The following is a 13,891-nucleotide window of genomic DNA, read 5'->3' on the forward strand; positions in this document are numbered from 1 at the left end:
CATGGACGCTCTGGCCTGGCTGCTGCCCCCGCTCCTGCTGCTGTGCGCGCCGCCGCGCCGCGGCGCCAGGTGAGCGGGCGCCCGGGCCGGGGGAGGTGCGGAACAGGCGGGAGCCCCTGGGTGCCGGGGCGCTCTCGGGCCATGGCTGGGTCCCCCGCCGGCCCGAACCCGAGTTCGGGGTGGAGGCCACTGCGAACCTCGCGCACCCGGACCCGAGTCTTCGTCCCCGTGTCACCTCGGTATGCCCCCACGCGCGCTCCCCTCCCAACTCGCTGCCCGGCGGCGGCAGGACCCGCGACCCTCGTTCGGGCGGCCGAGGTGCTGTCCGCCGTCCCGGTGCTGAACGCGGCGCGGCGGGGCCAGACCGGGGCGTCGAGCCGCTCCCGGCTCCTCCCGCCCCCGCGGAAGAAGACCGGTCGGGTGTCCCCAGCCGCACCGCACGGGGCTGGCCGACCCGGGCCTGGCTGCTGCCCTTCCCGGCGCGGGGCTGAGGCTCGCAGGACAAGCTGCGGGCAGAAGAAAGGAGAGACCCGAGCGCTGGGGGTGGGGAGGGGAGGAGGCCTCGGGCCGGGCAGGGCGCATCCCGCTGTGCCAGTAGCGGGCCCAGGACGCTCCCGGGTTTCCGTTCAGGAGCCATTTCAAATTGCACGGACTGAACTCCGGAGTGTGCAGCTGGATGGCAGCCAGGTGCCCCCACAGCAGAGAGTCTGGGTTTATTCTGTGGGGGAAGGAGGAGGCCTGCCTCTCCAGAGAGGGAGGAGGCTGGGAAGAAAGCCCCCACCCCGGGCTGGAGCCCCCTCCCTCTGGCCTCCAGCACATCCCGGCTCTTCCCTCTGTGGGATCTAAAATGGGCTCCTGGTCACCAGGGCACCTTGGGCCCCGCACTGAGCCCAGCCACCTGCCATGAGTCCTGAGAGGCCACTGAGAGGTCTTTCTGGAAACCGTGTTGGTGCAGAAGGTAGAAAAACAGCCCCCCAGCACCCTGGACTTCTGGGTCACCTGACTGATGGACAGCGGACTGTTAGGAACCAGAAATGGCTGGACATCAGCCCGTGTTGTGGCTGTGGGCACTCCCACAGCATATCATGGGGGTTCAGAGTTTCCCTGAGGGTGGTGGGGGAGAGGCCCAGAAGGGAAGGCTATAGGTGTGGCCATGGGGCTGGAGACCCCAGAGCGAGCCTCTGAGCAGTCCTGTTCTCTGTCAGTCCCTGGGGACCTCTCTCCCCTCTCCTTTCCTGACGTCAACTCAAGGAAGGTGCCGTGAGAGGTAGAGCTGCAGGCATGGGGGTCTGCTGCTGGCCCAGGCCCTCAGTCCCTTCTCCCAGTCTGAAATTCAAGCAGCTCTGAAACCCCAAAGTTTGAGCAAAACTCACTGGGTGGCAAGCCCTGTCCTGCTGTGGCCGGAGGGTTTCTGTGTTTATTTCCCCTCTTTCAGGGCCTGTTTCTAGATCTCCTGCTGGGAAAGTCTCCAGCCTCCCCGCCCCCAAGTCTGTATATGCAGCACATTCCCTTCCTAAAATCCCAAGCGTTCTGGATCCTGACATGTATGTGGCTTTCTGGGGCCTTGGGTAAGGGATGGTGAGCTGTTTCCAGGGCAGGAAAGTTGGGAGACCCCAGCCCCAGGGGGAGGAAGGTCTGAGGCTTGCGGGCGTTCCCATCCTGTGTGGTGGCAGATGCCAGGTGCCACTACGCTGCCTCCATCCTCTGGGGTAGAATGTTGTCATCTTACCACGTTTCAGTGTCTGTCCTTTTAGCTGGTTCTCCCAACCTTCCTGCTCTTGGCCTTGGCGGGGCCACGGCCTGGCATGGCACAGGGACTAAGGCTGTCCCCGAGTGGGAAAGGGCTGGGACAGCAGCCCTTGAGTGACCTCCAGATAGCGTGGGCCTCCACACAGGGCCTCCTGTCCAGTAGCTTTTGAATCCCCTCCACTCTAGACAGTGGCCTCCTGCTCCCTCAGGCTCCAGGTCCTGGTTCCTGGACTTTTGTGGGGGGACAGTGGGACTCTTCTGGCTCACCCCTCCTTCGATTTCCCAGTGGTTGCTGGTGAGAAAGGCTTGGGGGATCAGAGGCAGGTGTGTTGAGCCATATTTGTGGGTCAGGCCCGACTCGGAGGACCCCCCCTACAGCGTGCACTGAGCTTGCCAACTGCATGCCTGTGTGGGTGTCACCCCCGCTGCTGGCGCCTCCATCTCCCGGAGCTCGCAGTGCGATGGCTGGGGTGCTTCTCTTTGCCTTGGTAACTGGGATGCCGCCGGTGAGGCGTGTGGCTCTAAAAGCAGAGCTGTTGGATCCGTGGGCTTGGTGGGCTGGGTGGACGGGCCTGCAGGGAGGAGCCCCACTGCCTGGCTCAGCTGCGCCCACCGTCCCTTTCTGTCCTCAGGGGTACAGGCAAGTGACAGGGGCCGCTTTGTTTCTCAGAGGGGCCAGGATGGGAGGGAGGCCCTCTGGCATGAGGAGCAGCCCGAGGTGACAGCTCTGCCCCATGGGTTTGAATTCCTGACCTTGACGGAGATCCGGGAGCCCGGCACATGTCTCTGAGCTGCTCTGTCAAAGGAGGCCCAATCCAGGACGCCCCGACTCCACGGCATGCCAGGAGCCAGGAGCCCTCTCCCGAGACCTCCATGAGCTGCCAGGGGGAGGGGGACGTCCTGCCCTGTGCTGAGCTCCTGTGGCTGCAGCCCTGCCTGCCCTGTGGGTCCTGATCAGAGTGAGAGAAAGTGGGGCCTCCGGAGCCCAGGGTCCTGCATGAAGCACACTCTACCCAGGCCCTTCCCCTCTGTTCACGGCTAGGAAAATGGACACTGCCTTCCCAGGAGAGAAATGGCACAGGGTGGGGGCTCCTCCCTTTTCACTCCAGGTGACCTTCGTGGGCACTGTCTCCTGGCCTGGGGCGAGGGAAAGTGCACACATGTGTCACTGGCCTGAGACAAGCGAGAAGTGGGGACCAGAAAGGAGTGTCTCCTGATGGCCTCATGCAGCTAGATGGCAGCTGGACTGGTCCAGAAATAAAGCACAACTCAAACTCTTTATATCTGACCTTCAGGGCGGCTTTGCCTTCTCTCTCTCTCTCTCTCTCTGAGAACTGAACCCAGGAACCCTCAGCCACTGAGCTACACCCCAGCCCTTCTTATTAAGTTGCTCAGGCTGGCCTTGAACTTGCGATTCTCCTGCCTCACCTCGGGGGTAGCTGGGGTCACAGGGTGGCCACCGTGCCTGGTCCATTTGCATTCTTACTTGTGCTTTTCTGGGTCCTGGACTTTCCTTAAGGCCATCTTACCTCTTGTTAGCACATTGCCTGCTCTGGCCGTTGCCGTGGTGGGTGGGTAGGGCGTGTGGGCGCTGGAATGGACAGCAGACCCTGATGCCTGGTCCTGTCCACTGTGATGTGTCCAAGTGCTCAGAGGAAAGATCAGAGACCTGCAGAAGTCCATTAGCTGAACGTCTTCCGAAGAGAAGTGGCTTAGATGAGGAGAGAGGGCCTGGGTACCTAAGCACGAGGCCTCTCTAACTGGGCGGCCCTGGGGCTACTGGGGCCTGCCTGGGAGTGAGCTGGCCAGGCAGCAGCAGGGAGAGCCAGGCTGGGCTGCTTCCCCAGCCACCGCTCAGGTCTCCCTCAGAAGCCCCCACGTGACCAGCTGCCCCTGTCAGAGCCCCTGCCCTGGCTCTGGATGGAGGCTCCTGGGTTATCCTGATGCGGAGCCTGGACGCTGAGCCTAGCCCGACCGTCCCTGGAGCCCCTTCCCCGCCTCTCCCTGACCACTCTGGCCTTTGGGCTCTGGGGTCACTTTCCCAGGGAGGCTGTGCCTCCTAGGAGAGGGGCTCCCTGCCCCTGCTGCCCTCTGTGGCTCTCATCACACTTAAGGCCACTTGTCTCCCCCCGTAAGTCCTGGACCCCTGCATGGCCTGGGCTATGGCTCTGCTCATGGCTCAGCCGTGTCCCCAGAGGGGGACTTGCATCATGACATTTGTGGATAGATGGTGGATGGACAGATGGATGGTTAGGAACAACCTCCGAGGGGCTCCTGGGGCTGTGTCTCAGGCAGAACTCCGGGGGGGTGATCCGTGTGGGGTGACCTTTGGGAAGGAGAGGAGGGGCCGGAGGTCCCAGGGGCCGGCAGGTGGGTAGGTGGGGGAGGCAGGGGAGGCCACGGGAAGGAAGAGCTGGGTGACAGGGAGGGGAGGGATGCGGTCTGGGGAGGAGGCACGGCTGGAGGGACTGGCGTGGGGCGGGAGGGGGCTGGCGGCTGGCCTCGGGCTTGGCTGCAGCAGGCAGGGGGAGGGTGTGCTGTGAGCCCAGGCTGCCGTCCCTGTCCCCAAGGAAGCATGAGGCTGAGGTGGGCTGGGGCCGGGAGCCATCAGCGTCTGGAGGAGCCCAGGATGGAGGGGCCTGAGGGCCTCTGTGGTGGCCAGTGGCCCGGTGTGGGGCGTGGGTGTCTCTGGGGGGGACTGGGATTTTACTGGCTCAGTTCCTGCCCCTCCCCTCCCTGCGTCTCCCCTGAGGACTGGCCAGGCCCAGGGCTCAAGGTGACCCGAGGCCCGGCTCCTGCTGTTCCTGAGCACCCTGCCTCCATTCCTCCCCTGTGGGGGCTGTCCTTGCTGTGGACAGGAGGACTGGTGATGTGACACGTGGTCACAAATGAGGGGACTCAAAACCACAGAAGCTTGAGCTCTGACACTTCTGGAGGCCACAGTCCAGAACTGTCTAGAAAGTCTGGGGAAGCTGGCCGGTCCCGCTCCTCGGGTGGCCCACAGTCCTGGGGCTGCTCTCTGCCTGGTCTGCACCTGCCTCCCGCTGCCCGTCTCTCCTCCTAAGGACGGGGTCACAGGGTTCAGGGCCACCTGATGCACTGGGCCTCGCCATCACTGATCACACCTGCAAAGACCCTGTTCCAAAGTAGACCTCTTCTGAGGTTCCAGGGGACGAGAGCCTGGGGGGACGCTGTCCAGCCCCGTCCAGGTGAGCGGGTGGGTGGGCGGGCTGCGGGGTTCCCTGGCTCTGGCACTACGGTGCGTCTGGGAGGACAAGGACAGCATGGGCTGCTGTGGGTCAGGCTCAGCCTCGGAAGCACATGGCCATCTGGGGACCCAGCCTGGACCCTCCCCCTGGGCCCTTTTGGGTCCCCATCCAGTGGCTTCCTGCACATTCCTTCCCCTCAGGCCACTGCTGGGAGGACTCAATGGGGGCTGTGGCTGCTTGGGGACAAAGCCCAGAGGGCGACTCTGTGGAGGCCTCCTCCTGGTCTCAGCGGTGCCCTCTCTGGGAGCAGAGGAGGGAGCCAGGAGGAAATCGGGGAGCCAGGGGCTCAGTGCACGCTGGGGCCGCACAGGGTGGCCCTGAGGTAGGGTGAGGAGGGCACAGAAAGGCCGAGAGAAGGGCCGGGGCCTCCGGGCTCCTCAAGTCCGGTCCAGGTTGCTGGAGGGGCTCCCACCTCGCCCTCCCTGTCTGTCCAGCCCAGGCATCCCCCCAGGGAAGGGACTGGGGCTCCGACCCTGGTGCCCTGCCTGCGGTGACCACCTGCTTCGTATCCCCAGAGCCATGAATGACATTGGGGACTACGTGGGCTCCAACCTGGAGATATCCTGGCTCCCCAACCTGGACGGCTTAATGGAGGGCTACGCCCGCAACTTCAGGCCCGGCATCGGAGGTGAGGGTAGGGCTGGAGGGGCAGCGCGGGCTGGCCAGGACCGTGTGCCCCATCACTGTGGGCACAGCCTGCTGGACTCTTGGCTGGTGAAGGGGTCTGGTTCTCCCCCGGGGTCTGTTGGGCCTCAAGCCCAGGCCCCAGGGAGACGGGAGAAGGGGCGCCCATGTCCCCAGGCCATGGCTCCCTTAGGGGCCTGGGCTGTGGCCTCCCGTGCGGCCCCTCTGGGCACGGTGGGGTGGCTGGGGCGCGGGGCCGGGCCCTGCGTGCTGGCTCCAGTACCCCCTGCTCCTTCACAGGTCCCCCTGTGAACGTGGCCCTGGCCCTGGAGGTGGCCAGCATTGACCACATCTCAGAGGTGAACATGGTAGGTGCCCCCTGCGCTGCCGGCCAGGCCCGGTGTCTCCGCGGAGCCGGGGCTGACCCTGCCCCTGCCGCCCTGCTCCCCCCGCAGGAATACACCATGACGGTGTTCTTGCACCAGAGCTGGAGGGACAGCCGGCTCTCCTACAACCACACCAACGAGACCCTGGGCCTGGACAGCCGCTTCGTGGACAAGCTCTGGCTCCCCGACACCTTCATCGTGAACGCCAAGTCCGCCTGGTTCCACGATGTGACGGTGGAGAACAAGCTCATCCGGCTGCAGCCTGACGGCGTGATCCTCTACAGCATCCGGTGAGCTGGGCCCTCCGTGCTGTGCCGCCCCTGGCCGGGAGGCCAGGACACTTCTGCTGTGAGCCCGGGAGGGGCACTGGGGCCTCGGGGCCCTCCCCAGCTCCCAGCAGCCGCTCAGGGCACCACATCCACTGCCAGGGCTGCTGCCGGAGGCTACAGGCGGGCTTTCTGGCCAGGACGGGGCCTTTCTGTTTTATGAATGGGGCTGAATTCAGGAACACAGATCACCCCCACGACAGCCCAGTGGCACTGACGCAGTTATCACGCTGAGCCGCCTCACCTTCACCCAGCTTCAAAACACCTCGTCCTGGGCTAGGGCCGGGGCTCAGTGGAGGAGCACTCTCCTGGCACTGGGTTCGATCCTCAGCACCACATAAAAATAAATAAGTAAAATAAAGGTATTAAAAAAAAAACCAAATATCTTGTCACCCCAAGAAGAAACCCATACCCTTTGAAAGCAGTCACTCTGTCCTGGTCCCTAAAGCCCCAGGCAGCCACCAACTCACTGTCCCCATGGACGTGCCTGTTCTGCCATCCTGTCTCAGTGGAAGCCAGCTGGACCTGTATCTGGCTTTTCCTGCAGATTATGTTTTTGAGGGTCATCCGTGTTGTGGTACAGCAGTGCCTCCCTCCTTTTCTTGACTGAGTAATATTCTACCACGTGGTACTCATCTGCTCTTCTGTGGATGGGCCTGTGTGGCTTCTGTCTTTCCGCTGCTGGGAACACGTATTTACCTTTTGAACACTGTCCAGGCACATGCCTTTAAAAGATGCAGTGGCAATATTGTAAAAGTCAGGAGCTTTCACATCAGAATCTAAATATCTGGTCTCTCCCAGAAAATCAGAGCTCTGGGCCCCAGGCAAGGGACCCCAGGCTGGGCCTGGCCTCATGAGTCCCCCACCTGGACAAATAGCAGGCACTTTTAAAGATGGCAAGGATGAATGCTATCCACTGCGGGCGCCCTTTTCAGCCTCACCCTGACCCTGGGCAGCTGGCAGACAAAGACTGGGCAGCCGCAGGCCCAAGGTGGTGCCCCTGGCAAGCAGGCAGCTCTGGGCTGGTGCAGGGACATCTATCTGTGGGAGCAGGGGGCTGCCAGCCTGGCAGAGGCTCCGGGGCCTCACAGCACGTGTGTCTGGTCAGAATCACCTCGACAGTGGCCTGTGACATGGACCTGGCCAAGTACCCCATGGACGAGCAGGAGTGCATGCTGGACTTGGAGAGCTGTGAGTGGGCCGCCTGGGGCGGGTCCCCTGGGTGGGCTCCCTGGAGAGCTGTGAGTGGGCCCCCTGGGTGGGCTCCCTGGAGAGCTGTGAGTGGGCCCCCTGGGTGGGCTCCCTGGAGAGCTGTGAGTGGGCCGCCTGGGTGGGCTCCCTGGAGAGCTGTGGGTGGGCCCCTGGGTGGGCTCCCTGGAGAGCTGTGGGTGGGCCGCCTGGGTGGGCTCCCTGGAGAGCTGTGGGTGGGCCCCTGGGTGGGCTCCCTGGAGAGCTGTGGGTGGGCCCCTGGGTGGGCTCCCTGGAGAGCTGTGGGTGGGTCCCCTTGGTGGGCTCCCTGGAGAGCTGTGGGTGGGCCCCTGGGTGGGCTCCCTGGAGAGCTGTGGGTGGGCCCCTGGGTGGGCTCCCTGGAGAGCTGTGGGTGGGTCCCCTTGGTGGGCTCCCTGGAGAGCTGTGGGTGGGCCCCCTGGGTGGGCTCCCTGGAGAGCTGTGGGTGGGCCCCCTGGGTGGGCTCCCTGGAGAGCTGTGGGTGGGCTGCCTGGGGCGGGTCCCCTGGGTGGGCTCCCTGGAGAGCTGTGAGTGGGCCCCCTGGGTGGGCTCCCTGGAGAGCTGTGAGTGGGCCCCTGGGTGGGCTCCCTGGAGAGCTGTGGGTGGGCCCCTGGGTGGGCTCCCTGGAGAGCTGTGGGTGGGCCGCCTGGGTGGGCTCCCTGGAGAGCTGTGGGTGGGCCCCCTGGGTGGGCTCCCTGGAGAGCTGTGGGTGGGCCCCTGGGTGGGCTCCCTGGAGAGCTGTGGGTGGGCCCCTGGGTGGGCTCCCTGGAGAGCTGTGGGTGGGCCGCCTGGGTGGGCTCCCTGGATAGCTGTGGGTGGGTCCCCTGGGTGGGCTCCCTGGAGAGCTGTGGGTGGGTCCCCTGGGTGGGCTCCCTGGAGAGCTGTGGGTGGGTCCCCTGGGTGGGCTCCCTGGAGAGCTGTGGGTGGGTCCCCTGGGTGGGCTCCCTGGAGAGCTGTGGGTGGGCCCCCTGGGTGGGCTCCCTGGAGAGCTGTGGGTGGGCCCCCTGGGTGGGCTTCCTGGAGAGCTGTGGGTGGGCCCCTGGGTGGGCTCCCTGGAGAGCTGTGGGTGGGCCCCCTGGATGGTCTCCCTGGAGAGCTGTGGGTGGGCCCCTGGGTGGGCTCCCTGGAGAGCTGTGGGTGGGCCCCCTGGGTGGGCTCCCTGGAGAGCTGTGGGTGGGCCCCCTGGGTGGGCTCCCTGGAGAGCTGTGGGTGGGCCCCCTGGGTGGGCTCCCTGGAGAGCTGTGGGTGGGCCCCCTGGGTGGGCTCCCTGGAGAGCTGTGAGTGGGCCCCCTGGATGGTCTCCCTGGAGAGCTGTGGGTGGGTCCCCTGGGTGGGCTCCCTGGAGAGCTGTGGGTGGGCCCCCTGGGTGGGCTCCCTGGAGAGCTGTGGGTGGGTCCCCTGGGTGGGCTCCCTGGAGAGCTGTGGGTGGGCCCCCTGGGTGGGCTCCCTGGAGAGCTGTGGGTGGGCCCCCTGGGTGGGCTCCCTGGAGAGCTGTGGGTGGGCCCCTGGGTGGGCTCCCTGGAGAGCTGTGGGTGGGCCCCCTGGATGGTCTCCCTGGAGAGCTGTGGGTGGGCCCCTGGGTGGGCTCCCTGGAGAGCTGTGGGTGGGCCCCCTGGGTGGGCTCCCTGGAGAGCTGTGGGTGGGCCCCCTGGGTGGGCTCCCTGGAGAGCTGTGGGTGGGCCCCCTGGGTGGGCTCCCTGGAGAGCTGTGGGTGGGCCCCCTGGGTGGGCTCCCTGGAGAGCTGTGAGTGGGCCCCCTGGATGGTCTCCCTGGAGAGCTGTGGGTGGGCCCCTGGGTGGGCTCCCTGGAGAGCTGTGGGTGGGCCCCTGGGTGGGCTCCCTGGAGAGCTGTGGGTGGGCCCCTGGGTGGGCTCCCTGGAGAGCTGTGGGTGGGCCCCCTGGGTGGGCTCCCTGGAGAGCTGTGGGTGGGCCCCCTGGGTGGGCTCCCTGGAGAGCTGTGGGTGGGCCCCTGGGTGGGCTCCCTGGAGAGCTGTGGGTGGGCCCCTGGGTGGGCTCCCTGGAGAGCTGTGGGTGGGCCCCTGGGTGGGCTCCCTGGAGAGCTGTGAGTGGGCCGCCTGGGGTGGGCCCCCTGGGTGGGCTCCTTGGGCTTCTATAGCCTGGAGGGGGACTCAGACTTGGCTCTTGGGGCCTGTGGAATGGGGGGCCCCTGCAGTGGGGGGTCTGGACAAGGCTGGCTCAAAAGACAGGGGAGCCCTCAGGATGGACCTCTATAGGCGAGAAGAGCCTGAGGCCTGAGCAGCTTGGCCGTGGCCGGGCAGGACAGAGGCCTGGAAGAGCAGGCTGATCGGTGCCGGCTGCCCACTGATGCAGGTCCAGCCGGCACCTCTGCACCCCTGACAGAGGTGGCCCTGCTTTTGCCAACACTGCTGGCCTGGGCACCTGCCAGAGGTGTGGGCTGTGGTCCCAGCGCCCACAGCCCCCCTGCTGCCGGCTCTGTCCCGGTCATGGGCAGCTCCACCCTCGGCCTCCTGGTGTGGATGGGGTGTCACTGCGGGGGCTGCCAGCGGCTGGGCCAGGCCCTGCCGCCCACCCTTGGGCTCTCCTGCAGACGGCTACTCTTCGGAGGACATTGTCTACTACTGGTCGGAAAACCAGGAGCAGATCCACGGGCTGGACAGGCTGCAGCTGGCCCAGTTCACCATCACCAGCTACCACTTCTCCACGGAGTCGATGAACTTCAAGTCGGGTACCGTGGGCTCCCTCCCGCGCAGGGCAGTGCCTTCCCAGACCTTGTGGCCGAGCCCAAACAGCTCTGAGGTCCCGGGACGCAGCTGGAAGGCCACTTGTGGGGCACTTGCTGAGTGGCCCAGGCGGGGGCACAGGACGGGGGCGGGTTGCTGTTGTTCCTCGGCCCTTTCCTCCCAGCGCTCCGGGCTGAGGGGGATCCTGAGGACTGGCGGGCTCAGGGGCCACGCCCTCCTGGGCCACCTTGTCCTGGCAGAGCCTGGCTGTGCACTGAGGGGTCTGCAGAAGAGGCAGACAGACTTCCCTGCCCTGCTGGGACGTGGCCCTCTCCTCTCCTGTCTCTGGGGGCCCGGTGCCACCTCACTCTCTGTGGCCAGACCTAGGGCAAGGGAGACCCTTGGCTCATTGGGCTATTGGGTCTCCCCTCTGAGCCTCACGTGGGCCCAAGTCCCCGCCAAGGCCTCTTTCTCCTGTCCTGTGGGGTCAGTGGGTCAGGCAGGGAAGGCCACCTGACCGTGGGCTGTCCCCACAGCTGGCCAGTTCCCCCGGCTCAGCCTGCACTTCCGCCTGCGGAGGAACCGCGGCGTCTACATCATCCAGTCCTACATGCCCTCCGTCCTCCTGGTCGCCATGTCCTGGGTCTCCTTCTGGATCAGTCAGGCAGCAGTGCCCGCCAGGGTGTCTCTGGGTGCGGAAGCATGAACCCCCCCCAGTGCCACCTGTCCTGGGGCAGCAGACTGGGCCTGGTCGGAGGAGCCCTTCCACACTCTGTGGGGGATGGAGGGCTGGTGGACTCCCCCCCTCCAGGTGTACGGGGCAGTGGCCGTGCTCCAGTGACAGCCCACCTGTGTCAGCAGGCATCACCACCGTGCTGACCATGACCACGCTCATGGTCAGTGCCCGCTCCTCCCTGCCGCGGGCGTCGGCCATCAAGGCGCTGGACGTGTACTTCTGGATCTGCTACGTCTTCGTGTTCGCTGCCCTGGTGGAGTACGCCTTCGCCCACTTCAACGCCGACTACAGGAAGAAGCGGAAGGCCAAAGTCAAGGTCGCCAAGCCCAGAACGGAGGTGAGCGCCCAAGGGCGTGTCTCAGGGCTCACAGCCCAGAGACAGCTGCCCCCAGCCCCCTCTGCTGGCCAGCTCCTGGCGGGTCACTCTCCGCCCGGGCCCTGGCAGCCACTCTGGGCTCCTCAGCCCTGCTGCAGGTCACAGTGGCGCTTGCTGAGTGCAGAGGGGATCTTGCCGCTGGCCCAGGTGGGGTCCTGCATGGGAGCCTTGTCCACCAGGGCTCAGCCCTGTCCCCTGCTGTGCAGATGGACGTGAGGAATGCCATTGTGCTCTTCTCCCTCTCGGCCGCCGGAGTGACCCAGGAGCTGGCCGTCTCTCGCCGGCAGCGTGGCCTCCCTGGGAACCTCATGGGTTCCTACAGGTCAGTGGCGGTGGAGACAGGGGAGATGAAGAAGGAGGGGGGCGCCCGGCCCGGGGGCCCCGGGGGGATCCGCGCCAGGTTCAAACCCATCGATGCCGACACCATTGACATCTACGCCCGCGCCGTGTTCCCAGCGGCCTTTGCGGCTGTCAACGTCATCTACTGGGCAGCCTACGCCATGTGAGGCAGGACGGCGGCGGCCTCTGCCTGCCCTGCGGCCGGGGCAGAGGCCGCCTGGAAACTCCGGGGAGGAAGGACGCCTCTGCGTTTCTCGGTGGGCGGACAGCTGGCCGCGCAGTACGAGGGGAAGCCTGTCTCCTGCGCTCTGACCCCGTCCTTCTGGGGAGGACCACCAGCCTGAGCTCCCTCCAACAGGGAGACGGTTGCTGAGAGGGGTGGGCCTGGCCTGGCCCCGAGGCCGAGGCAGGCTCCGCATCCTTGGTCTCAGGCTCACACTGGTGTCTAGGCCTTTGCCCTGTGGGACCGGGGCCAGAGGGTGGGAGGAGGCGGTGGCCAGCCCCTGTGGCAGTGAACGGGGGAGAAGCCGTGGCCAGTCCTCCTCGGTCCCAGCATGAAATAAACCTCAGCCTGGCAGCCGCTCTGGTCTCCGTCGCCGCCGCGGCACGACAGCCTGGCGTGCTGGCGCCCCGCGGGCTTGAGGGGTGCCCTCTGGGGGGGCAGTCACGTGGGCGTGCCCCTTGTGCTGGCACAACAGTGGGGTTGGGATCCTTGCTGGATTCTGGGGCTGGGGGCTCAGGGAGGAGAGGAGAGGCTTGGCGACACTGGTGTCGGGTGCTTGGTGCCCTCCTTGCCCTGCATCTGGGCTGTGATGGGTCACTTCCTCAAACCCAGACGCAGGTCCCAGAGCCCGGGTCAGGGCTGGCTGACCCCTGAGCCACTTGCTTCTGAGATGTCTTCCTGAAATCTCAGGGCTGGGGACAGACTTGGGGCCAGAGGAGCTCAGGGGCTGCGTCCCAGAAGATGAGCCACATGGCTAGGTCCAGGACACCCGTGAGGGGCAGGGGGGCAGGGTCCTGGAGTGGGCTCCAGGAGGCACCATCCCTCAGTCCCTGGTGGGTGCCCAGGCCCAGGGTACCACTCCGATGCCTTCCTGGATGAGGTGATAGAGACTCAGAAGACACTGGAGGCCACACAGACACCCTGCCCCTCCATCTGCTGCCACCAAGGACTCAGGGTGACAGCATGGCAGCCCAAGAGCCTAGTGGCCATGGGAGCACGAGACGGGCAGCTCTTGATGAGGGTCCAGCTTTTCCATGGCACCGGGTCATCCACACGGAAGACACAGGGTGCAATTAGCAGAACTGCTGTCCACCCCTTGATGGCTGTAGGTCCAGCCAGCAGAGCCAGAAGAGGCCAGCTCAAGAGGTGAAGTCAGCCAGGGCCAGCACCCTGCCTCATGGAGGTGGCATCTGCCACCGCTCACTAGCCCTTTGGCATCCTCCTGGTGGCCCCACCCCACTACACTGGGGAGCTTGGTGGTGACAGTGGTGAGCTGACCCACAGCCCTCAGGACCCCAGGCCCATATAGGTGCAGGGTAATGAGGTCCCTTCTGGCCCCGACGTTTTGCCCGGGACACAGGGTCCAGCTGTTTCCCCAGGGGCAGAGGAGGGCACTAGTGCCTCTGCTCAGACCGTGGCCTGGCTCACCACTCTGCCTCCAGCTGAGACCCTCACTTCCAAGAACCCCTCCACACACCCTGGCTGGCCTGCTGGCCCTGCACTAAGGATGAGGCTGGACTCCAGGGTGACCAGGAGCTGCCGAGAGGAAATGGGCCTCAGAGCCAGCAGGGAACAGGTGGCCAAGCAGCAGCAGAGCCGGATCTGGGTCAGCTGGGGCTCCAGGCCACCTCCTGATGGAGGGGGAGGCACAGAACGGGAGGCCCCATGTGGTCCAGGCACAGCTCCTGTCTCACCTCGGGGCCTCTCAGCGTGGTGACTGCTTTCTACCTCTGTGGGCCTGGAGAGCTGCCCGGAGTGGGGGCCCGAGCTCCAGATGGTCCACACTGCCTCCCCTCTCCCAGGGGTGGCCAGGGTCACTCGCTTCCAGTTCTGGGACTTTGGGGGAAGGGGTGGGTTCCAGTTCACCAAGCTGCTGAACTCATCTGGACCCAGAGGCCAGCAGGCTGACCCCCCACCATGCCAGGCGCACCCCCA

At 65.7% G+C, this 13,891-nt stretch overlaps 1 protein-coding gene across 2 annotated transcripts; it reads left to right on the forward strand.

The window, feature by feature from the left end:
• On the forward strand, window positions 1–12,219 carry Gabrd (gamma-aminobutyric acid type A receptor subunit delta). Of its 2 annotated transcripts, XM_026414893.2 has the most exons (9): window positions 1–69; window positions 5,534–5,646; window positions 5,943–6,010; window positions 6,098–6,318; window positions 7,463–7,545; window positions 10,150–10,287; window positions 10,819–10,974; window positions 11,144–11,355; window positions 11,601–12,219. In XM_026414893.2, the coding sequence occupies exons 1-9, from the start codon at window positions 2–4 to the stop codon at window positions 11,898–11,900; spliced, it is 1,359 nt and encodes a 452-aa protein (XP_026270678.2). In that variant the 5' UTR covers window position 1; the 3' UTR covers window positions 11,901–12,219. The 2 variants fall into 2 exon arrangements, with proteins under 2 accessions (XP_026270678.2, XP_077647479.1); XM_077791353.1 differs by lacking the exon at window positions 10,819–10,974.
• The last annotated feature ends 1,672 nt before the right edge of the window (window positions 12,220–13,891 follow it).

The sequence above is a fragment of the Urocitellus parryii genome, chromosome 11 (assembly GCF_045843805.1).
Source record: "Urocitellus parryii isolate mUroPar1 chromosome 11, mUroPar1.hap1, whole genome shotgun sequence".
In the NCBI taxonomy this organism is placed as follows: domain Eukaryota; kingdom Metazoa; phylum Chordata; class Mammalia; order Rodentia; family Sciuridae; genus Urocitellus; species Urocitellus parryii.